The following is a 25,583-nucleotide window of genomic DNA, read 5'->3' on the forward strand; positions in this document are numbered from 1 at the left end:
GCTGAGATAGTAACAAATGCATATTTCAGTTTTCTCTTCACAGTCATTAAATGTATCTCTTTTCAGTCCAGAATCACTAGCATATGCTTCTCATTGGTAAAAGCAGACTATATAACTAACCTACTAGTTTTGTTTTGAAACATGCCTTAATCGAGCTTTTCCATACTTGTATTTGTCTCCACATGAAAGGATTAATAGATCAATTGCCAGCTCTTATTACATAACACATTTCTGACAGATTACACTCTGTAATAGTAGGGTTGCCTTTTCTTTTGCTGACAAGTCTTCTGTAGCTTTCACAAGTGCACGGCAGGAGCAAATTGCAACAGCCAAAGTCATCCCAATACTTTATTTCCATGATGGGAATTTCTGCCTGACACAGCTACCTACAAAAGGCACCTTAAAACCAACCTAGTTCATGCTGATTTTTCCCAATTTTTCATCTTCCTTCCCATGACTCATCACTATTCTCAATGGTAAACCTATGGGCTGGTCCTTTGTTGTGCTTTAATCTTTGTGCAACCACATCTTAGGCACTTTATTACCGTAATAAGTGCAAAATGAACAGGAACCTTGCCAGGCAAAAGACAATGGCTGAAATAAATGTGTTTGGGCTGATTACATGGAACTCCCCGCACAGAACCAGCACCCTCCCAGCAAGTTGCATAATTTACAAAACAGCCTCTCCCAATTGTGTTGCGATCACCTCATGGAAAAGCACTCCCTATTTGAATTGGTTGCATCCTGACAGGTACCTCCTAGATCAAAGATCCCTCAATTTCTTTCCCCCATGAACCTCTTGAAAACTGTTGAGGGTCTTGGGAGAACCACTTAATGATGCTTCTGCCTTTTGTAGTAATTGCAGTGTGGTGTGCTAGGTGCTGTATGATTTTTATTTGAGTTTTTTCTGCTGCTTTTGTTTCTTATATCTTGTGTTTTATTATACTGAAGCCAAACCATGATAACCCTGAAATGAGTGGCAAGGCTCATGTGAGATGTCATGTACTGGCTGGACACAGAGGAACAGTGGGAAGCACCAGCTGGGGAACCCCCAAGGGAAGAAAGCTCAGAGCCAGGGGATTGGTGGTGGGATGATGACTAGCATTAGGGAGATTGGGCGGAGGTGCTGTTGGAAGCGGAAGAGGTAACAGGGCTTAGTGAGAAGGGAGAGTCCGTGGCAGAGAGAAGTTCAGAAGCGGAAGCAGCCTGCATTTATCGAAGATGTTATAATACAGTTTTGTTTCTCCTCCTATAGTTTTACTCATCATACTGTCTGAACCAGCTCACCAAGAGAAGAGTTGTTTTCTAAAACAAAACGAGTATTTCTTCAGGCTTATAGTAGTGTTGGTTTTCTTTACTACATGGGTATAACATGTGATGAAGCAGTTCCAGATAAGAGGATTTTAAAGAGTCAGACAATGCTGGGGGGCTTAAAATGGAAGTGACCAAAGACTTATTAATGAAAAGTACTTACACCATGCTCACTGGAAGGACAGATCCTGAAGCTGAGGCTCCAATAGTTTGGCCACCTCATGAGAGGAGAAGACTCCCTGGAAAAGACCCTGATGTTGGGAAAGATGGAGGGCACAAGGAGAAGGGGACGACAGAGGACAAGATGGTTGGACAGTGTTCTCGAAGCTACCAACATGAGTTTGACCAAACTGCGGGAGGCAGTGGAAGACAGGAGTGCCTCGCGTGCTCTGGTCCATGGGGGTCACGAAGAGTCGGACACGACTAAACAACAACAACAACACTTACACCATATTGTGCTCTTGCCTATCACCCACCCTGCACCCAAATTTGCCATGCTGTGTGTTAGGAATCTCAATGACATGCTCAAAATGCTATACTGGGAAGTAGGCACTATATAGGGGCACAATTTTATTCTTAACACAAGGGAAGATTGTATAATAACTCTGATCTAATGTTTGATCTGGGATCAAACGTTTAAAGCAAACATTTTCAACTACAAATTACATGAACTCCGCCAGCCCCATGAAGCTAGTTTGGTTGAATAAAGACGACTGGTCTATGGCACTCTTTTACACACGCACATCAGTTCCCCCCACATGTGCAAGAGACAGACATGTAGAGATGGATTTCCAGAACAAAGATGCAACCTCCTAAGCTTCCCTTCCCTTCCAAGAAAAGCAGCAGCCTGCCCTAATGGGACTGACACAAAGACAACTTTTAGAAAGCCTGAGCCCTAGATAGAATGTGGCTAAGTAACATCTCCACTATGGGGCATCAGCTGCCAATAATGCTAGAGGGAATTAAAACTAAGCCTCTTGTAATCTAGGGCCTATATTCTAGACAGTTATTAGATGACTGCATTTCGGAAATATGAGTTCCATCCACTTTCCCCCACATTCTTCATTTCCTGCAGTTTCATATAGCAACTGAATGTAAGATTTGTATTTCTAACTAAATGGTAGTTTAAAGAAGATTAGAACAGTTTTTGACATTACTGGGAGCAGCCCTGCAACACACATAAACACACCAGAGATCCCAGGTGCAGATTACAGATTGCCAAAGCCTAAACAAATTCAGTGAGTGACTTGGCTTTGGAAATATCTTTGTATTTGCATACCTATACAAATTTAGACACAAGTAAAAATAATCATAATCACACAGTCTGAATGCCATTCAGGTTCAGTATATATCCCAATGCATTTATTAGCCATTAATGACACTTTCCAGAATGATTTATTGTTGAACTGTTGTTCAAAACTTACTGTGATTATAACTTTGTATATCAAGCCTATGGATGCCTAACATAGGTTCCTGTAACAACTACTTTTCCTTAAGGAAGAAAAATATTCACATTAACAAGACCTATTAGCTTATTCTGTCAACATATCAGCGCCTTCTCCTCCAGTAGCATCTTGAGATATCTGAAGATCTTCCAACATTTCAGCAAGGCTGATCCGGGGAATACCCTCGTCATCTGTGTCACTTTCTACTGGAATGACTGCATCTAAAAAACCATAAAGAAATTTAAGACCTCAAAAGATTAAAAAAAAAATCACTTTAACCAACCAACTGAGCTAACTGTCAAATAGCTAGCCATTCTTTAAGAAAAAGAATGGGGACCCACAACAAAACAATGGAGATTCTTTTCAAAATATCTGCTCTTTCCCTGCACCTCCACAATAGCTATATTGCTCATGTTCAGGGCTGGGGAAATGCCTGCTTTGGAGTCTAAACCTGAGTGGTGGATAATTATAGTGCAAGATTAATTAGGAACAGAATAATTAATTAGGAATAGAATACTAATTATCCTTCTCCCAAAAGGTTGAAGAGAGCAAGCAGCAGATCACTTGCTTCCCTTTTGCCTAGGATTCATACCAAGTGTTTGTGTCTATTCTCTGCCTTGCTATTGCTAGTTACATGGCAGAATGAGGGCAGTATACGCATATAGCCCTTGGTCTTCTACAGCTTGCATTCCTTTCTTTTCAAAAAACAAACAAACAAACATAGACATAAGTTCTGCATATTAGGGATGTCCAAGTGTGCAGAGGTTTCTGGGTGGTAATACACTTCATCACTAGAGAGAACAAACTGGAAGACCACACAGAAAATAAATGTTTGGGGGACCCCGTCCCCTCCATCAGCAAAATAATGCAAGACTGCTGAAGTCTGGGACTAAGCCTTATCCTGAACAATGGGGACAGGGGAATATATTTCTCTCTTCCTCCTTGTGGTGTACAAAAGGATTTGGAAAGGAGTGGGGAGACTTGGGATCAACAAGAATATCTCCCCTACTCTTATTTTGGTTTTTTAAAGGATACATTACGCTGTTAGGGTTGCTGCCTGCATCACAGCTTAAGATTTCCTTCGAGGGGGGATTAATTAGGCTGAGACAAAGTTCTTTCCGACTGCCCTACATCCTTTTAGCTTCAAAGGAGCCCAAGTCCTTAAAAGCTTATAGAAGAAGAGTTTGGATTTGATATCCCGCTTTATCACTACCCTAAAGAGTCTCAAAGCAGCTAACAATCTCCTTTCCCATCCTCCCCCACAACAAACACTCTGTGAGGTGAGTGGGGCTGAGAGACTTCAGAGAAGTGTGACTAGCCCAAGGTCACCCAGCAGCTGCATGTGGATGAGCGGAGATGCAAACCTGAGTCATCAGATTACGAGTCCACTGCTCTTAACCACTACACCACACTGGCTCTCTCTTATAGCATCCTGGACCTGAAGAGAGAACCCTAATTTCATTTGCTCCTCCAGGGTATCCTCAAGTTGCTAAGGGCTTGGTCAGGCGGACAATTTCCTCATCCTGTTTCCCAACTTCAGCTCATCAAATCCTCAACAAACTGTGCCTCCATGAAGGTATTAAGTATGCTTGCAGGAGCACAGTATTTCCCTGCATGCCAGAGCATGCAGCATGGTCAAGACAAAGCTATCCTGGGGCGATAGATGATGATGTATTACAAGTCCTAAGCTGGTCTAATGCACGCTCTGGGAAAGGAAGAATGCGACAGAAGAGATGCAGGCAGTTATTGTGTAGCTTCTCATCCCCAAAAGTGTCATTAAATTGGCTTGGAGCATTTAGCCCCCGATACTTACATCAGGACAGTAGACGGAAACAGCGGACAGAACACATATTAGCTATAAAACAACTAATTTAAGAGTAGCCACCATTTGTTGTGAATTCCAGACACCACTATAGACAGGCAATATTTCTGGGCATTACAATAGGGTAAAAAAAGGTAAATACTTCATGTAGGAAACTTACTTTTATAAATATTGACATTTTTTCTAATAGCCTCATCTTCTTCAAGATCTTCTAGGAAGTCCTGGAATTGTCTATAATAGCAGAAATAAAAGTGAGCAATTCTACTACTTTTTTCTGGGGACTATGTACATTCTACACCATTATATCCATAAACTATAAACAGAATACACAAAACTAAATATTTTTGCCTGGAGGCTATATAAACTATGTCTAACTACTGGGGAAAATGAACATTCACAAGCTGAGCAAGTAAAATTGGTTTGAAAAATTCAAATTAGAAAGTGCTAAGATGTGACATGGGAGATTCCTAATTGGATCTCTCCAGAGTCTGACCCCTGCCATCAAACACCTCCTGCTGCTCTTACACACTGTGGAAAAAGACTGGTATCTGTATAATTATTATAATTATAATGATTATTTGTACCCAGCTCATCTGACTGGGTTGCCCTTTCTTTCCCCCATCCGTTCCCATCAGTTTTTCATGTGTTCGACTATTATGCATTGATTTTGTTATACACTGCCATGAACTCCAATAGTATAAATGGGATAATAATAATAATAATTTATTATTTATACTCCGCCCATCTGGCTGGGTTTTCCCAGCCACTCTGGGCGGCTTCCAACAAAATATTAAAAATACAATAAAACATCAAACATTAAAAAACTTCCCTAAACATACCAAAATGGTAGTATAAAAGTGCTTTAATGATCACTTGTGGGGAAACAGGGTTTGTGTGGGAGGGAAATGGTTAAATATCCCCTCACCCAAGACATCAAAATTGGAGTCTGTTGTAGCTGTTTTACAACCGGAGGGGAAAACCCCTCATGAGATTCAACCACACACGTTACATCAATTCCAGTCTGAAACAACATTGATGTTAATTTCTAAAATGTTCAAATTCTGTGGCATCTAATTTAGTTGCTGAATGTAGCAACTGGATGGAGTTTCATTCAGATTTCAGCAATCAGCTTAGCCTATAATATTCTAGAGCTGAAAGGCTATTCAGTTCCTGCACTGAGGAACAAAGCCCTGGTAGCAAACTTTCATACACTAGTTTAGTAGGTAGGATGCACCCAAGATCATTCAGTTTATATCAAGTTAACAGAAAACAAACAGATCCATGGGAAAACTGAGGTCGCCCATCCTAGAGCTACCTGTAAGGTTAAGAACAAGCAAGCACACTATGATGCATACTACTGGGAAAACCACACTCCCGCTAAGGTAGAATGCACTGTTAGGATCCTTCCACAAGATAAAAGTTCTCTTAATAATTTAGCAACAGCCCATCCTGCTATTTCAAGAAGAAACAATCTCCAAAGTTTGAAATAATCTGTGTTAAGTCCTGTAGCATCCGGTGAGTTGGACTGGATGGGTTTTGGGGGGTCTAATCTAGCAGGACTACTCTTATGTTCCATCTTGGTTTTGAAACTCAATGGTTTTGTGCTCACTGACTTATTGGGAGATTATAATAGTGCACTGGTCTAATATGGTTAGAAATCTCCTTGTGATTTCCTGTCTAGATGTTCAACTTTTGCAAACTTTCAAAATGCAAAATACACACAGGGCCAGTTCTCTCCCCCTCTGGGCCTACTGTCCCACATTTACCTCATTTTCTGAAATCCATGTTGCAATTTTTATTACAAAATATGTTGTAGATTGTAGGTTTCAACACTTAACAGAAAGCTTCACATGGCACCCATGATAGATTTCAGCCACAAGCCTCCATTAGTCTAAACTGAGAGGGAGCCAACTTGGTGCCCTCTAGGTCAGTCCCAGCCAACTTGGTCAATGGTCAGGGATGACGGGAACTGGAGATGAACAACATCGGGGGGGGGATACAACTTTAGCTACCCCTGGTCTAAAGAGCATGCATGAAATCCAATAGTTGTTTTCTCTGCCACCTTATTTTGCTCATAAAATTATAAAAATGGGAAATAACACAGAAACCGCCCCCCCCCAAAAAACCTTTCATCATCTGTATCCATGCCCTCTCTGTCTCTTTCTAATTCTTTCAGTTTCCAGTTCCTGCGACGCTGACGTTTTGTACGATCATAGCTCTTCTTGATCAAAACCTAAGAATGGAAAGGGGAAGGCGAGGTACTGTGTCAGAAATACCACTTACAGAACAATACTGAGGGATCCCTTAAAAGCCTAAATGAAAACTGATATTCAGGGTAGTCTTTAGCATATGTGCTGCCAGGGTGCAAAGATTCGTCCAGCGCCCCCCCAAATTTAGTTTAGCCGGCCCCAATTTTTTATAGGGGGAGCCAACTCAAAAGTTGTTGAGTTTTTTTGGTGCCCCCCATAATACATTTGGTGCCCCCCCAAAATTCGGCGCCCGGGTGCCCTGCACGCCTTGGTAAAGACGGCCCTGTTGGTATTTGAAGCAACTATAGAACTGTAGTGTTAAAAGTGACCACAAGGGGCAGTGTGTGTGGGGGGGGGGGAACAAATATTGAAGGAAGCTATTAAATATTTTTGTACTGCTTTCCAAAAATGCTCTAAGTACTTCATATATATTGTATATTACTGTAAGATATGCCAGCATTACTGACAGACACAGAATGTGATGTTATCATACATACTGTCAATTCATGGGTGGAGTGACATTTGAACCAGAGACTAAACTCATCGCTCATACTCTTAACTATCCCACCAGAATATTCAGGTTTGCAATCATTAAAGTTGTGTTAAGATTTCCATATGACAAAAAATAAATAAAAAATAGAAAGTCTCTTTCAACTTCAGTATAAAAACACCAGAGATATATTGGCGAGACTAAATAATGCATCTAAGAATAAATGAATAAAGGTACAAATTCAGGAAAAGCAGGAGGGTGATTTTTATTTTTAGCAGTATTAATGACACCAAAGGCCACCATAGCAGGCTAAGCAACAGAAGCCGCATGGGCTGTATGTGGACCACCAAGGCTTTGGTTTCTGCTTCTGGAATGACTACACATACTGGGAAAGGTATGGTGAAATGAGCCTTCATGACCTAGACAGAATCGACAAGGCTTCCATTGTCTAGCATTATGCAGAAGCAAAAGATTTGAAGGAGAAGAAGGGGGAGGATTTTCATCAAATGACACTTTTTTTGACCTAACAGGTAGATAGCACAGAGACACTAGTGGGAGACAAAGGGAGCCAAGTTGTTCCAGAATGGTCATAAGGCTTGACAGAAACCTTAGGCAGACAGGAAACGAAACCCAGACATAAAAAGGTAATAAAAGACTATATAATTTCCCATGCTAGCAAAGAGATTAAGATTCTTGGTCTATATCATGACGATCTTAAAACTGTTCATCAGTGCCCAAATGTTTGTTTAAGGAAGGAAAGAAGTATCCAAAACTTACCACATCCGGAACATTATGTGGGTTCATCTTATTTGCAAATTCATCATTTAGATTGCAGTTCACTAAGTCAAATCTAAAATAATAATACGAAGAAGGGTTTCTTTGTTAACTGTATCATACTTCTACACAACTCAGAAATGTCAATATTTTTAATAGAAACAGCTAAGCAGAATGGGAAATAAAATGTAACGACAAAAACAACAGCAACAGCAGCAGCAGGCACTGCTGGGATGTTGCAAGAATGAAAAGTTTTGAAAAGCAAAAGATGTTCATACAGAAAATGTAACATATAATCAAAACAGTAACCAGAATGGAGTCTTGCTAAAACTCAAGACCTTGTACCTTTAGGAAATGTCGAATTATCCACCCACTTGGGTTGTCTTAAGGCTGGCATTGAGAAGATTTTAATTCTGTTTTAAAATTATATAAATATACCCATTTAACAGCTTGGTTTGAGATATGTTATAGAGGCTTTGATATAACGGTGACAGATCAGGGCTCCATACATTTTGGCTTGGCTTGGCTTGCAACTTTTACTATATATGGTTGCCATTAGCCCATTCTGCTCTGCTTCTCCCCCACTTCCACTGCCTCAAATCCTCTGCATGAGGATTTAATCTCACTGCATTCTGCATGGGACTTTGGCAGAATCCTGGAGAGAAACAAAGTTTGTGGAGCATTTGGTGTGCCAATGATTTGTTGGCATTTATAACATTTTCCACTTTTCCAGCTGTAATATCAAGACAACAATATTTATTATGGGCATCTAAGGAGTCAGCGTGTGAATGACACGTTATAGCCTTCAGTGTTCTATTTAAATTTTCCCAATCCTGAAGGCATGGCACAATGACACCTCTAAAAAGTTGTTGCAAAGGGATGTTTTAAACTGTGGAGTCCTGAAGCGTGTAACAGGGATGGCCACTAGCTAATGTGCTGGAAATGGAAGAAGAAAAATTCATCTAAGGGTTCTAAGAGGACAGGTCTGGCATCAGAAGTGCAGAAGAGCTGAGCATGGCCTTGAGAATAAACTGGTGCCATTGCTGTCCTTATTAGAACCGGTTGCTAGAACATCTTTGCTTGCTCTAGGCTTATTAAGCCTAGAAACAGGATGATGCCCAGGGCCAACAGCTATTGGTGAAGGTCTCCAAGAGAAAAACAACACAGTTGCATTTTTCACCAGGATTAGCACTTACTGGGGGTATGCACAGAAGTCCTTTAAATGGCTTGTTAAAATCCAGAGAACTCAGGCACTTGCTAGAAAGGGAGAGGCACTCACCATTAGGGAATGGGTTTGTAGAACCCTGCCTCCGACTAAAGCAGGCACCCCCAAACTGCGGCCCTCCAGATGTTTTGGCCTACAACTCCCATGATCCCAAGCTAACAGGACCAGTGGTCAGGGATGATGGGAAGTGTAGTCCAAAACATCTGGAGGGCCGAAGTTTGGACAAACAACCCTGAAGTACCTTCTATCGTAAACTGTTATTTGAACAAGCATTGCTCTTAAAAGATTCAGCTTTGTGAATTATTCTGCCTTTTAACAAGTAGGTGCATGAGGGTAAATACTGCCCACTGTATTTTGCACTAGCTATTAAAAGGAAGTTCTTCTCAAATTTATCCTCTTCCTTTTAATGGAATGTTGTCATCAACTTTCCCTATAATCATGATATTGCAGAAAGCTCAGAGGTGTCTACCTTGCCCTCATACTTCCTCAGCTTTCAGAGTACCTTAAGGTTTCAGAAAACCAGTTCTAATTAGCATCAATTATCAAAGTTATTAGTTCTGAAGGGGCAGTCCTGCAGCCTTCTAAAGTGGTATGCAAGCATGGAACTGAACATCAACCAGAAGCAGAATAGAGCATTACAAACCCCAGCACAAGATCTCCAGGATTCAGAAGATGCCCCAAGTGAGTACGACAGAAATATTGGGTATCGGTATTCAACTCTGATGTTTTCTGCACCCAGGCTTCAGCAAGTGTATGCTTCAAAATAACAAAGGGAAAAGAACACATATGATTAAAAATGAAAGCTGGGTATATTAAGAGTTGAACCAAAACTCTCACATTTTATAATTCAGCATCTTAATTTCCTCTCAAACTGCTAATTTCCCCCAATTTATCCTTAAGGAAGTGTGTATCAAATATATTCGTTGCATAGTTTTTCTAGGAATGTAATGAAAATGCCATTCCATGTATCAGTGGTATATGCTGGTTGCTACAGTGACCTACAAATTGATTTTGCAAAACATGTCATGTCGAACCAAAGCTGACTAAATAATGTAAAAATAAAGTAAAACCATGCAGATTTGCTTAATTTATACGCCATAAAGATAAGTTTGCTTCACATGGAGTCTGAGTCACTTTGATGAAGAATTGTGATAGTTAATGCACTTTGCATACACAAAGTGTACAGTAAGAATAGATTCATAATAATTAAAAAGGATTCTCTTATTTTTCCTTCTTTATCCACAGCAAATTTTGGTGTATTCCAATGTGGATAAATGCTTTTAACTTTATCTACCTGAGATATTAAATGCAAAAAGATGGACATGACCTTCTTGGGAGTGACCTCTCAAATGTAGAACTCCCTTTCAAAAGAAGTACACCTCATTCAAAAATATAAGAACTTAGACTAACATATAATTCAGGGACATAGCTCAAAGGCAGAGCACCTGCTTAGGAAACAGAATGCCCAAGGTCAATCCTCAGCTTCTCCAGTTAAAAGGATCTTAGGGAGCAGATATGGGAAAGAGTTGCTGCCAGTTAGAATAGCTAAATGGCTAAATAGATCAATGGCCTGACAGCTTTCAAATGGCATGTGACAGAGCTAAACAATTCCTAGGCAGGGAGTAAGATCTGGCCAAACTCCTAGAAGAGGTACAAATAAGAGAATAACAATTCTTACTTTGTTGGATTTCATGCCTGCCCCAGCACCTTGTTTTCTCCCATGGGCCTTGCTGATGTCCATTACAATAAATTCCTCCAACTGCTTTGGCTGGAACAAGCTGTTAAAAGGATGACGCCAGTAAGTGTTTCCATCAACTTCAGCAACTGAAAGACAAGAAATATAGAACTAATGCAGATGTTATTGTAAACCACTATTATGATTTGTGTGTGCGGGAAAAGTCACATAGGACTGATATGCTCTTCAATGCAGCTGATGCCATCACAGTAGCCTGTAGCTTAGTTTTTCAAATAGATCAACCTCAGGGAGCTCATATAAATTTCTGCTGATGGGAGTGTGATTCCTATCAGTATTACTGGATTAGATTTTAATATGAAAAATATATTTAAAAACTTACTTTGCAGTGTATTAGGATCAATGAGGTGAATGGCACTAGTTATTCGGAGGCAAATACAAATCTGGCTCATATTCCCAAGGCTTTGAGCCAGTTTTGGAGACAAGCATACAACATTGTCCTGAACACAGAGGGAGAAAAGAAAGAAAGCAAAGCAATTACAACACAAAAACAAGAAGCTCATCAATTCCCATTGTAAATCTGTTGTTATAATTACTAAAATGCTGAAAGGAGGTCCAAGGATTAGGAAACTACAAGCAACTAACTAAATCCTTTAGCTGAATTTCTGTAAAAGCTAGTAGTTAAGATTTCAGACCATAAGAATTGTAGGCGCATTTCACTTGTAAAATTTCTTAATCTCTGAAATCTTTAGAACATATTCTCCAAGTCTTTCCCAAACACAAAAGTTCCAACTAAAAAACAAACACTTCAATATGCATTTTATGGCAGTATCAATGTGTTGTACTAGCTGTCTAGAGGAAAAACTGTTACTGTACTGCAGTTCAATAATTAACATGCTCAAGAGGATTCACACATACAGTACCTTGATGACTCCTTATGTGTTGTGTTTGGGTATTGGATGGTATGGAAAATTCTAGATATGACATGTCGGTCACTCATGCAAGTTATCACTTCAAACTACTGTACATTGAACCAGAGATGAAGATGTATGTGTAAATCTGTACACTGGATCTTTGAAATTCATGCTAGCATTGAAATAGAGAAGCTTCTGTTTTCTCATAATATCGTGGTTTTAGGCTACAATCCTATATAGACCCACTGAATAAAATGGGGCTTATGAATAAAATGGGGCATATAAAGCTTCTACAGCACTGGCAGTGCAAACAATTCATTTAACAGGAAGTCCCCCAAGCACAGTTTCTTCTTGATTACAGACTAGGAATCAAGTCAAAAATACCTTGCATACGGGAACAATCTCCACAGAAAATGTGCTTTTGTAGTTATACGTATTGCTATGAATGTCATGAGAGATCAAACGCTGGGATGACTTAGACCTGAAATTAAAAAAAGCAAATCCAAGTCAGAGATACCAAGAAAAAAGGAAATTCTATGGCTACAATAACAAACTGGGCAGGAAAGTAAAAACCCCACAAATGACAAAAAAGAGCGAGAATCTTTGGCTATGTTTAACAAACCACTCCTAAGTTCTCAAACTATAGGTGTGTGGGATAAGGGACCCTAAAGGGGAAGTTCCAGGAGGGATCAGCATCTTGAAGGCAGAGAAGAAAGCTGCCTTCTCTTGACAATTAAAGTTTAGCATTGTAGTTGCTGCAAGCACCTACAAAAAGGCAAGAGGCAAAGGCACTACTGCCACCGCTGCTGTCTCTGTGATATAAACAGATTACCTGATCCAGGTAGAACAACACTAAAACTACTTGTATGCACTAGCTTCAGTGGGACTAAACTAAAATATATTAATTATGCAGCTATGCAATGGATCACACACTCTAAAGAAAGTCTTACCTACAAGGAACTGTGCACTGAAGAAAGTCCACCATCTTTTGAGCATGTTGTTTGGAAGTATAGTAGAAATCAAGGCCATCTGAAATCATGTATATGGAATTAAAACTCATGGTGGTTCATATTGATATATTATCATAGGGATCTATATTCTTCAGAACTTTCATGGATTTTCATGCAAGTCACAAGACTACTTCTCCCTTCATTAACAATATATTATGCTTATCACAAACAAGCTGTAAGGGGATGGAAGGTTGGATGGATGAGGAGGTGGCTTGGTGAGCAATACAAGCAGGCATGGCAGCCCCTAGTAATAAATATACTTCTTGTCATTTATATGCAAAATATTAATTATATGGGCGATATCTACTGTTAGCCACTGCAGAACCATTGAAACCAATGAAGTTCACCGATTTCAATGGGTGTACTCCAAGTGTGACCAACGTTATATACACAAAACATCATATTTATTATATGCCAAAGCTCTTATTTTGAAAAACCTAGCCTCTCCTTCATGCCTGCAAGTAATTCGTATCATATTTGTTTTTACAAGAACTTAGTCGCTTCATAAACATCACTCACCATGAATTTCTTTAATCCGAAGAGTATTCTGGTGAAGCCTATGTTTTAAAATCAATTGCTCCAAGTAGTAGAAAGTCTTTTTATGTAGAGTCTAATAATAAAAATAAGATTTGTACAAGAATAGACACATCACTTTCATGTAAAGGCATCTGAAACTGTGGCTGATCAACAAGGTTGCCACTTCACCCAAGGTCCAAACAGATCATAAGACCCTGGAAATTACTAAAGCACAAATACATAAATATGCAGCACTATATTGTATTTACTCAGCATTAAGCTCGAGCAAGTTTAGTGGAACATACCAGGACCTAGGCATATGTATAATTGCCAAAAACATTGAAGCATTTTGTAGCTTACTCAAAATTCATTAAATTTCCATACCATCCTTCACTCAAGCATCACAGGGGAGATTACAATAGAAAAAACGTGCCACAGTAAGAAACAAAAACAATACTCCGCAACCCAGAGTTTAAAAAGCCATATATTTTTTACACATTCTGTACACGAGGCAACTACAAATGCATGTATATATATAACACAGATATACCTTCTGTCTAATTTGTACCACTGCTTTCCAGAAGTCCTTAGCTTCAACTCGATGACAGTCATCACACATTTGAGACTGAACAACATACTCTATTATAAAGACTTGCTGAAGAACTGCCCCATTGATCACCTATGGAAGGAAGTTAAATGCAAGATCAAGTTTTTCTGTCATCTCTACTAGGTTGTTTCTGAGGAGTAAGCTTGGACGGTCTACCTGTGTGGCTGAATCCAAAGAGTAACATGGGAGAGTGTTCTTTGACCCCCTGCTACTTGTGTTATGGGGTTCCACAGGGTAACATTTGGGCCCATTGTTATTTACCGTGTTTCCCCCTTTTTAAGCCGTAGTCATAATATAAGCCAGGGCAGGATTTTTAAACTTTGTAAAATTTAAGACATACCCCGAAAATAAGCCATAGGTCTACCTGCAGGGTCGGCGCCCAGCAGCGCCGCGCAGAGTGCTGGATCGAGGAGCCGGTCTGCAGGGTCAGCGTCCAGCAGCGCCGTGCTGGATTGAGGAGGTGGTGTTCCGTGTGGCGCTGCTGGGCGCCGACCCTGCAGGCCACTTCCTCGATCCGGTGCTCAGCGCAGCGCTGATCGGCGCCGACCCGGCAGGCCGCCGGATCCACTCTGCTGTAAAAAGCACAATAGCAATGGCGGCGGCAGCAGCAGCAATTAAAGGAAAGCTGAAGAACCTGAGTGAAAACGAGGAAGAACTGGATGAAAAGAGAGCAAAAGCGGCGGCCGCCCACGCCATTTCCCCGCTTTGATTTTTTTCAAGGTGATCGAACGAAGCAATGTGGGAGCCTGATTGGCCTCGGATCGAGGCAGACCGCAGGGAAACCGCAGGGGGGGGGGAGCCGGGAAGCGGCACTCAGCGTCCGGCTGCAACTCTGCACCTACAGAAGCGAAGTTTCTGCAAGGCATCCAACATGGAAGGGCGAGTAGGGAGGCTGGAGGAGATGGGGGCGAGGATCGTGGCCCTGGTGCAGAGCGCACGTCGCCGGCACGCTGGGTCCTTTCCCTTTGGTGAGTGCCGGCCGGCGGCTCCCGGGCCCAAGGTTCTGCCTAGCGCCGGGGCTCCTGAGAAGCCTTGCAAGGGAGGAAAGGAGGTGAAGCCGAAGCCACTTCCACCGCCTCCTCCTCCTCCTCCCCCGCCTCCTCCCCCTCCCCCTTTGCCATCGCTGCCTCTTCTCCTCGCTGCAGCGTCTCCCGCTCCCGGGTCCCGCACACTGAAGCGCGGGCGGATGGAGGTTCACTCTGCACAGGATTGGGCTGCCCTATTGCCTTTAACCCTCTTGCGGAGCTGGAGGGAGGAAGCAATGCACAAAAGGAGGCGCAGGCATTTGATCCGACTGTGCGCTTTGGTTTGGGGATCTGCCGTTTGGGTCAGTTAACTTTCGTCCCCTCGCTCGCGCACAGTGCCATCCTGCGCATTCAGTGGCGCGCTTTACCCCCAGGGGAAATGTGTGCGGCGGCGGCGGCAGCAGCAGCAGGATCGCAGCCAAAGCTGGTCCCTGGCTGTCAGAGCCCCGCTGAACTCCACGGGGCTTTCTTCTGAGTTAGGAGCCATAGGATCGCGCTGCAAGTGGCTGGGACTCTGCAGCCTCCTCTGTTGTGCATTTAGAAGGAAACGACGCAGCAGTAGCGGCACGTCTTTATTTTTGGGGGCCATCTGATCTGGGCGTTTTTTAAAAAAATAAATCGAATAAATGTAGATTGCTGTACCATAAAAAAACAAGACATCCCCTGAAAATAAGCCATAGTGTGTTTTTTTAAGGAAAAATAAATATAAGACGGTGTCTTAAAAAGGGGGAAACACGGTAACATCTATATAAAGTGGTCATTAGGAGTTTTGGAGCATAGTGCCATCAGCATGCAGCTCTATTTCTCTATAACATCTGAATCGGGCTTTGCAAACCGAGCGCCATTTCTGCGCATGCGCAAAGCGCGTGCGCCGCTTCTGCGCATGCGCGGGGGGGCGTCGAAAACACTTCCAGGTTTGCGGAGTTCGTAACCTGAACTGTTCGCAACCCGAGCGGGTCGTAAACAGAGGTACAACTGTATTTAGAGTTGCCAACCCCGTGTTATGGAATACTCTTCAAGCAGAGATTTGCTGGGTATCCTCACATTTGACTTTCAAGGATCTTTTCACGTTTTTGTGGCAAAAGGTCTTTGCAACTACTTAATTTTTGATTAGGCAGTCATCTAAACAATTGTTTGCATTTTAGAAAAATTAAATGATCTTTTATGTTCTATAGTTTATGCCATCTTTTATAATGTGGTGGTATAGAAATACTTTCATATAATTTTTGTATTTTATCATTGTAAACTGCTTACAGGTGATTGCAATTTAGTGGTCAATAAATTGTTTAAATAAATTGAAATAAAAATTAAAAAGTAACTGGCATTAAAAGAGATACAGCTAATAGCCCAAATGCTTTGAAGTATTGAGTCTTAGCTCAATACTCTAAGCTTTCTACCTAGCTATATTTTCTTATTGACCTCACAATTGTTGACTGATGGAAATGGAAGGAATACAAGTGGAAGGAATACAAAGATCAGTAAGTCCAGTCCACAATCCTAAGTCTGGATCCCTTTAACACTTCAATGTACAGAAACCTCTAGCCTAGTTCTATACATGCTTATATGGAAGCAAATTCTAGTATTTTAATGGGACTTACTTTCATGGTGCATAATACAACTGCAACATTATTCAGAACTCAGCAAGTCACAAACAAGAACATCCTTGACTTCCTCTAGCTAACACAACATAACCTTATAACATATTCCTGGATTCTCTAATAATTTTGATTTATAAAAGTCACTCCAAAGTCTAATCACCTCTTTTTGTACAGTCAGCTTTACTTTAAGTCTTTTGGAATGTGGTTCAGTCCATACAAATCCTGCTTCGATCAACCGCACCTGTCAGGAGGAAAGAGCATGCATGATTACCATTACTGTATATTTCCACAAATGCTGAACAGAAATGGTGCCACATAGGTCTGGGCTCCTACATTCAACTAATGCCACTACAACATGTTAAAATATAGGAAATGATACATGGCATTTATTAAAACTTTTAATATTCCATTTACTATTATGTATGTCTCCTAATCAACAAATGATGACAATAATCCCTGCTTCCACTTCATGTGCTGTTAGAGGCTTGCTTCTGCCCATTGGGTTATTGACTTTTGCGTTGAACATCAGCTCACCTTCATGCACAAACTGGAAATTCATGGAGTGAAATCCCGTACAGAGCCATAAACTGCTGTTTAAAATATACCCCACCCATCTGCTGCAAGAACCCCCTAAGTTAGCAGCAAATACCTTACACCAATGGAACCCTTACACCAATGGAACTGCTACATTAAGCACATCCCTACACTTATTAGCACTTTAAATAAATCATCATCTCTTTGCCAGCTACATAACAGACATAATTTCATTTGTCTGAATGCCTATTCAGACTCGGACCATATACTCTAGATGGATGAAAACATATTTCATAATTTAATTACATTATCTGTATTTTTAAAGTTTTAATGCTGTGCCTTAGTGTAGCTCTGATGTTTTACAATATGGTGGTAAATAAATCTTTTTTACAAATAACTTCTCACCTACATGTTCCTACTACTCTGCTCTGAATCTCTTGGGCATGACAGCTCTCAGGGAAAAAACCCACAATGTTGTAGCCACCCAACTTTAAGTGTCCCTCACAGGTTGGGGTTTTGTCACCTAGGCTATTACTGCTGATGTCTTTCACAGCTTGGGACACAAGGAGCACTGGGAAAAGTGGGGTTTTTACTCAGATGATCCAATTGCCATTCTGCTTCTCAATCTCTCATACAAGACTACTTGTTGAATGATGAAGGTATCTCATGCAGCTTCCATGTCTAGCCACATCATGAAAGTGGTATTTCTTCAGTTCTTCTTATAATTTTAACTATGCTTTTCCCCTCACGCACAGAATGGGTCAAGAGTGATAACCCAGTCCACTATGTTTCTGTGGATGCTTATGGGTACAGTTTCTAATGGTAAAGGTATTTGTGAACACAGAATCAAGGAACAGCTCTTTTGTGATAAACATGCCCCAGTACATAGCATTAAGGAACTATCATTGTATGCAGCTGTGCCCCCAAAATAAAACTGGAAGGTACAACCAAAGTACATCTGCTTAGAGAATCAATTCATTATTAGTGGCTAACTCCACAAAAGAATCACAGCTTTCACAAGCAGAATGAAGTTTACAGAGATATAGTAGACTCCGGTTCCGCTTCCGCCTGCAGGAATGGCTGACCTGTTTTCCATCCCTCCGACCTTCATGAGGAATTTGGAAGTTGCTAGGGGAGTAAATAGCAACCCCCCTACCTCTCCGGGGGTTACGGAGAGGGGCCGCTGGCCCGCGATGCCCCCAAAACCCACTCCGAATGTTCAAGGAGTGGGGGGGGGGGCTTGGGCTGAAAGCACTTATGAGGAATGTCGGAACTCCCGGACGCTAACCTGCATGGCGGGATCTCCATGATTAAAGAAGATAATTAGGTTTAAATTCATGGACATGCTTCAGAAGGAGGGGCAGAAGCTCTGTTTACTGCCAAGGAATTTACGCTGCTGAGGGTGAGAAGTCGAGGCTGTATTTTATCTGGAAGAAGGATTGATGGGGACGGAACGACAAGGGAAGCGAGCTTTTTAATTTTTTTTCATATACTCTACGAGTTACTTCATACCTTCCCGGACGTGATGTCCTTGCTTGTTTGGAACAAACGAGAAATAAAAAAAAGATCTGTGTGAGTAATGAACTTTATAAACTATTGATATTGAGTATATTTTTTAAAGATGTAAAACTGTTGAAGAGAGAAGCCTCCCTCAAATTGGATAGTAGGAGTGCCTGGAAAGCGTTCGGAGGATTTATGAGGTGTGACGCACTTTGAATTTGAACAGGGACCTGAAACTAAGTTCAGCTATAGGGCAAGGAGAGCCACTAATTTATCAAGAGGTTATGCATGAGGTGACGGCTGGGTCTTCTGCCTGGAAAAGCTGTAAATTTTATAAAGATCGTTAATCTACAAAGCTATGAGAAGAAAGCGAAAGTGATTTGAGCTTTCTAAGATGGCGCTGCTCCATGTTGAAAGACCGACGCAACAAGGACGCTCCAGATCAAGAAAATTTATGGGGAGGCCGGACTGATTAAAACTCACACAGGAGAAAGAATATATGTGAAATCTCGTTTGATACTTATCTCAGCAGCTGGGGAAAAATCGGATGAAAGAAGAAAACATCTTTGGGATTGTAGGGGAAAGATCGGGACTATTATAGACTTAGAGTGACGATTTGGACTTTAGAAAAAGACGGCAGTGAACAGTTGCGAGGAATCCCCAATTTTTTGAAGCATGGGAACCCCGGAAATTTTAGATGATTTGGCATAACATTCGGTTTGATTGATATGTATTTGTATAATTGGAAATAATGGATGTGAAATAATTGTTTTTTAATTGGAAAATTAATAAAAAAAGATTATAAAAAAAGAGATATAGTAGACTCCAATTTCATATAAAAATATAGAGCTACAAGACTAACCTTACTAAGGGAAGCTTTGATTTTTTTAAGGCATAATGTCAGAAGTTCTCTTGATTCCAAGGCACACTGAACCCAAGTTCCTGGTGGTTGAAGGTATCTAAAATTGAAAATAAAAGCAATACATGAAATTTATTCAAACTGAATATATACAATGATGTGCCTATCTTTAAATAGCATTATAACTACATAACATTAATAATGCCACAAAAATAATTTCCTAGTCTTCTGGATCTGAAAATTATTCGCTATCATCAGAAATGGTCAAAGCCAGAAATGGTCAAAGCAGTTGTGATTAAGTATGATGCATACATATGCACCTGCTAACTCAACTGATCAACATGCACAACAGATGTAAACAGTGAAAGGTTTTAGAATTTTGATTAACAATAAGGAAAGCTTAAGTCAAAATGTCATTAGAGGCCGGAGGTAACTAACAACTGTGGAACATTACAACAGAATATAAAAACTACCTCAATTAAGAGAAACTGACCTTCAAAGAACATGCTATACAGTGTGAATATAATATGAGCTCTTGAATTCTCTAGACCAGTGTTTCTCAACCTTTTTTGGGCCACGGCACACTTGTTCCATGAAAGAAATCACGAGGCACACCACCATTAAAAAAGTTAAAAAATTTAACTCTGTGCCTATATTGACTATATATAAAGTAATTCTCTTTATATATAGGCCATTTGTTAATGCCCTTTGTTGACTTTAAGCCTGGGTGGCTCTTTTTAATTTTTTTCCCCATGCCACATAGTACAAACATTCTCAGGCGTTAGGGGGGGACATGGGGGGAAGGAGACTCCGGCATTAGGGTCGTTGCTGCCATTGGTCAAGTGCCCGAAACGCCCTTCATGCCCAAAGGCCTCAGGGCCACTTACAGCGCTGCTAAAAGGCAGAATGAAAAGCCCTCGGGTCGAGGGGAGCCTCGCAGGGCCCCCGACTCCGCGACCCAAGAGGGAACGAGGGTGCCACGCGGGGCTCACAGGAGACCCCTCCCCTCGAGAGGAAAGAGGCGCGTCCCGGGTGTTTCTCTCCCCCCGCCAGACCTCCCTCCCTCCCTCCCCTCAGAGGCACCACTTTTTCGGGCGCAGCGAAGGCCCGTTCCTCCCTGCGCACCCCCACCGCCGCCGGAGGGCCATGGCCAACGCCGCCTCCGCTCTGCGCCCGCTCGGCCTGATCCCGGGCCGCCTCTCCTGCCCGCCTCGCTTACTGCATGGTCCCTTCCAACTCTGGCGGCGGTTGGGGTGCGCAGGGAGGAACGGGCCTGCTCTCCGCCTTCTCGCGCTCTAGCCTGGCCGGCCAAGGAGCGCTGTGCTGCGCTCGCCACTCGCGGGACTAGACTGGAAGCGAGTGCGAACGTCGGAGCGCGCCCTCCCAGATTTTGCGCCCGGTGCAGCGGCCCCTCACCCCGCGTCGTGACCTGGCCGGCTTCCTTTTTGGCGGGTCAGTGTTTTGGAATGGCGGCCGCCAGGCACGTGACAAGGCAGCAAATTGCCCTTCTCGTCGCCGCACGTCGCGGCACACCAGCCATAGTACATTATAATGATATTCAACATTAATGTATGCTAATTATATTAATGTCCTTATGTCAGACAGCTGCTTCTTTAAATAAAATGTGATACCTTGGCATGAATAGCAATGATTTATAGTCAATGCAGCAGTCCTATTCGCTTTAACTGCACTTATGCAAAACAAGTTTCTGGTAAGATTGCACCTGACTGGTGACACCAAACAATAAATTTTAAAAAGATGAGACGGTCTCACAACAAAATAACAAAGCACTCTGTTTCAGAAGACTCTCAATCTGTCTCCACACACCTGCCACAAAGTATATTCCATATTTCTTGGAAGGTATGCAGGTAGCTACATGCCCCCCCCCCAGTTGAAGTTCTGACATTTCTCTGTTCAGCAACTACGCTCTGAAAATCCCTAATGATGTGACAACTGATGTTGTGATTATGAAGTGCATTTTCCCCCTTAGCCTAATAAAAGGTTTTGCTTGACTGTGGATTAAGGCATTTTTTCTGGATCTATGCATCAACTGTACTTTTACTTTTAAAAATGTTTATATAAGCACTCAGGAAAGTTATGTTATGTCAGCGCCCTTAAAATTGATAAAACAGTTGGTACCTTCCACATTGTTTGCAGAAATGTACAATGACTTGCTTAGGAATTCCTTCAGTTATGTCCACTTGAGTCCGTAAACATGCTACACACATGTTGGCTGGATTGGGTGGAATTGCAATGCCACACTGGCAGCACAGGCTAGAAGGAAGAAAGAAAATGACCATTGAAACTGAAATGCACTGAAAGACAAAGTCAATATTATTCCCTGGATAGCGTTATAATTCAAACATATGAGACCAGAGTTCAAATACTGCTGAGGCAACTCAATGGATGGCCTTCAGTAAATAAGTTCTCAGTTGCATGTGCCTAGTTGGCTAGATCGGTGTAACAACAATTTTGTTATTTCACAATTCAATTATGAAGCACTTTGTAGATGCATCTGACAAAGTAGGTTCTGACCCATGAACAAGTAGGCAAAATGTTTCTTGCACTGATAAATTCTAATGCTTTGATATTCCAACATATCTGAGAGTATAAATAACAGGAGGACATGTATGGGGAGAACTGCTTCTTACAAAGTAGCCCTCCACGGCAAATTCTTGCATAGTGGAAAGCAAATACACCAGGTGGAAAAAACTTCCAGCTCTGCTCTGCCTTAGTCCTCCACATATAAGGAGATATCAACTGATTTCAAACAAGCAACTTATTCATTTATTTCATTTATATCCCACCTTACCTACCAGGTATCATACAGAGCTTTCCCCAATCTATTCTCACAATAGTGAGGTAGGTTAAGCTGAGAGTGTACGACTGGTCCAAGGTCACCTAGTTAGCTTTATTGCTGAGTAGGGATCTGAACCCTGGTTCCCAGGTCCTAGTCCAACACACTGGGCAATATCAGCTTTTCAACATCACTGTGTTTCGCCAGCCAAACATCACAGTTTGTCAATATACCATGATGCTGGAAAAAAAGCTGCATTGGCCTCCGCCCACGAGGCACCTGGTGAAACTGCCCCAGCTCTCACCTTGGGAACTGAGGCGGTTTCACCCAGGTGCTCACGGGCTGGGACAACGCAGCTTGTTTGCACAGCTCAGCTAGGGAGGAGGAAGGTTCCCTCTCCCCAGCTGAGACAGCCCCAGCACTTCCCCGCTGACACGCAAGAGGTTAAGAACGCATGGGCTGCTTTGCGCAGCTCAGCTGGGGATCAGGAAGGTTCCCGCTCCCCAGCATCACTGATTCAGCTTGTTTCTTCCTCTGCATCGTATGAGGGCAGAGTGCAATGGCAGTTTCATTCAGTGGTATATCGCTGGTGAAACTGCCACTGCTCCTGAGTCCCTCTGCTAGCAGTGCCGCTGGAGGAAGGAACAGCCAGGAGCAGCGAGGAATGCAGCGGATTATATTTGGGTATTCCCCTCCCCTCCAATTTTAAAGGTGCGACTTATATTCAGGCCAATGCAGTATCACCCAGGCCTACTAACCACTACACTATACTGACTCTCCCGCACATATATTCACATGGAGGACAACACTCCTTCTTGTATGGCTGTCAAAGACAGTATGTTACTCACATGTTCCCCTGGCTGACCGTTGCAGGCTCTTTCATGTATTCCATTGGTAGCTTCACACGTGTTTCCCAAGAATGAGAGAAGCATTAGCACCTAGTGAGGTGAGAGCACAGGTTAGAGTCCAACTACTACAGAGTGTGTCTAACATAAGAAGAACCCAACTGGATCAGATCAAAAAGACAAAATATTTAAACATCCTGTTTTCATCGTGGTCAACCAAATATCTATGTGGGTGGGATGTTCTTATGTTTTTGATACTGATGAAGCTCAAATACTGAGATGTAAGTACTAAAAAAAATGAGGTAGGGTGGTGACATATGTTAAGTCACACCTGTGCCATACATTTAAAGCAGCGTTATACCACTTTGTCATTGGCTCCTCCCAAAGAATCCAGAGAACTGTAGTTTATTAATGGTGCTGGAAACAGTAGAGTTCTGTGGTGGATAAACCACACTTCTCCGGATTCTTTGGAGGAAGCCATAGCTTTTAAAAATGGTACAAATGTGCTTTAAAAGTATGGTGTTGATGTGTGGGCTCCCAAAGCTGTTAAGGACATCCGTGCTGGCATGAGGGGACATTTAGCTGACTGCATACAGCAACCAATTGCCAGGCTAATACACTATTCATTATTATTGTTGATTAAATTGGCTAGTCACTTTGTCTCCTCCAACTGCAACCCAAAGCAACTTTTGGCAAAGCACACATTTGGCAAAGCTGACTGGCTGAAAGCATGGGCGTAGCTAGCATTTTTTTGTTTGGTGGGGGGAGGGCAAGCTTTTGTTATGGGGGGCAGAACCTCAGTTAGTAAAGTTGTTTTTTTTAATTTAGTGGGGCAGCTGCCCTCTTTGGCTAGCCCTTGGCTGTAAGGTCAAAGCCATGTACTGGTGTGTGTGTGTGTGTGTGTGTGTGTAAGGTACCACAGTACAGTGGTACCTTGGTTCTCAAATGCCTTAGTACTCAAACAACTTGGAACCTAAACACTGCAAACCTGGAAGTAAGTGTTCCGGTTTGTGAACATTTTTCAGAAGCTGAACGTGCTCCATTTTGACTGCCACCCTTCCATTTTGAGTATTACACTTCCGATTTGAGTGCCACCCTTCCATTTTGAGTGCTACGCTGAGGTCTGTCTGTTTCTGCTATTTATTTTGCTTTTTTGTTTTTGCGGCTTTTTGTTTTGTTTTTGTGACTGTGTGGAACCCAGTTCAGCTACTGACTGACTGATTGTGTGACTGCAGTTCTGTACATTGTTTATTGCTTTCATTTTATGGATCAATAGTCTCGTTAGATAGTAAAATTCATGTTAAATTGCTGTTTTAGGGCTTGTTTTTAAAAGTCTGGAACGGATTAATCCATTTTGCATACTCTCTATGGGAAAGCCCACCTTGGTTTTGGAACACTTTGGTTTTGGAACTGAACGGATTTTGGACTTCTGGAACTGTACTGAAAGAAACTTAAAACGAAAAATAGGTGCCTCTTTCGAGCCTACTTAAACGAGATTTATATCCTTAAAAAAAGCACATCCAAGTAGAAAACAAACCTGCAAATCAACCATTTAAGACAAGTGCTAAAGGAACGCCCTCCCATCAGATGTCAAAGATAAATAACTACCTGACATTAAGAAGACATCTGAAGGCAGCCCTGTTCAGGGAAGTTTTTAATGTGTGACATTTTAATGTATTCTAAATTTTTGCTGGGAGCCGCCCAGAGTGGCTGGGGAAACCCAGCCAGATGGGCGGGGTACAAATAATAAATTGTTATTGTTATCAGGCCACGCTCTAGGGCAGCCTTTAGTCGCTTTCCCGCTCTAGGTAGGGCAAAGGTCGCGGGGTCCCTTGGCAGCAGCAGCGATCTGCACCCGCTCAGAGGCACTCTTGCCCACATCGCAACGCGCGCGTTTCGAAAGCAGCGGGTGAGGACAGCGATCTCCAGCCACGGGTGGAGCGGTAATGTAGCGCTTCGGTCCGGCGGTTAAATTAAGAAGAGGAGGGAGGGAAAGAGCAGCCGAGGCGGCACGTGGCGGCTGGGCCCAGCGCTGCTGAGGGCGCCAACGGTCGCCTTGCGCGCGCCGAAACGACCTCCCCCCACCGCCGCGCTCGTCCCCCCCCCCCAACAGAGGCCCCACAAAGCGACTCGCGTTCGATTTCCCCCTCGCCACTTACTTTCTGTCGCTTCACGGTCAGATTTCCGCCTCGCGTTCCAACGTCCTGGAAGTGGAAAGAGACAGAGATAGAGAGAGAAGGCACAGTTCTCGCGAGAACGTCTCGTCCCCACGCGCGAACGGTGGGAAAAGAACGCCGAGGGGGGGACGGGAAATCGCCATGTGAGTGGCGACGTAGAGGTAAGGAAAGCGTGTTTTCCCCTCCCCGCAG

The 25,583-nt window shown here is 42.3% G+C and overlaps 1 protein-coding gene across 1 annotated transcript; it reads right to left on the reverse strand.

Annotated features, from left to right (window-relative positions):
* Positions 1 to 2,645: 2,645 nt before the first annotated feature.
* On the reverse strand, positions 2,646 to 25,418 carry NMD3 (NMD3 ribosome export adaptor). The gene is made up of 16 exons (XM_035132888.3): positions 25,374 to 25,418; positions 23,218 to 23,307; positions 21,712 to 21,846; positions 19,576 to 19,672; positions 16,840 to 16,920; positions 14,000 to 14,128; positions 13,453 to 13,543; positions 12,874 to 12,952; positions 12,308 to 12,404; positions 11,392 to 11,509; positions 10,995 to 11,140; positions 9,960 to 10,072; positions 8,095 to 8,167; positions 6,705 to 6,811; positions 4,739 to 4,809; positions 2,646 to 2,977 (listed from the first exon to the last, which is right to left on the reverse strand). The coding sequence occupies exons 2-16, from the start codon at positions 23,259 to 23,261 to the stop codon at positions 2,844 to 2,846; spliced, it is 1,515 nt and encodes a 504-aa protein (XP_034988779.3). The 5' UTR covers positions 23,262 to 23,307; positions 25,374 to 25,418; the 3' UTR covers positions 2,646 to 2,843.
* Positions 25,419 to 25,583: the final 165 nt, after the last annotated feature.

The sequence above is a fragment of the Zootoca vivipara genome, chromosome 5 (genome assembly GCF_965207765.1).
Source record: "Zootoca vivipara chromosome 5, rZooViv2.hap1.1, whole genome shotgun sequence".
NCBI lineage: Eukaryota > Metazoa > Chordata > Lepidosauria > Squamata > Lacertidae > Zootoca > Zootoca vivipara.

Coding starts and splice junctions, on each gene's coding strand:
- NMD3 (XM_035132888.3), bottom strand. CDS start 23,261: ATGGAATACATGAAAGAGCCTGCAACGGTCAGCCAGGGGAACAT. Junction 4,810..6,704: donor ATGGATACAGATGATGAAAG/GTTTTTTGGGGG, acceptor CTGCTATTATAG/ACAATTCCAGGACTTCCTAG. Junction 2,978..4,738: donor AAATGTCAATATTTATAAAA/GTAAGTTTCCTA, acceptor ATGGTTTTTTAG/ATGCAGTCATTCCAGTAGAA.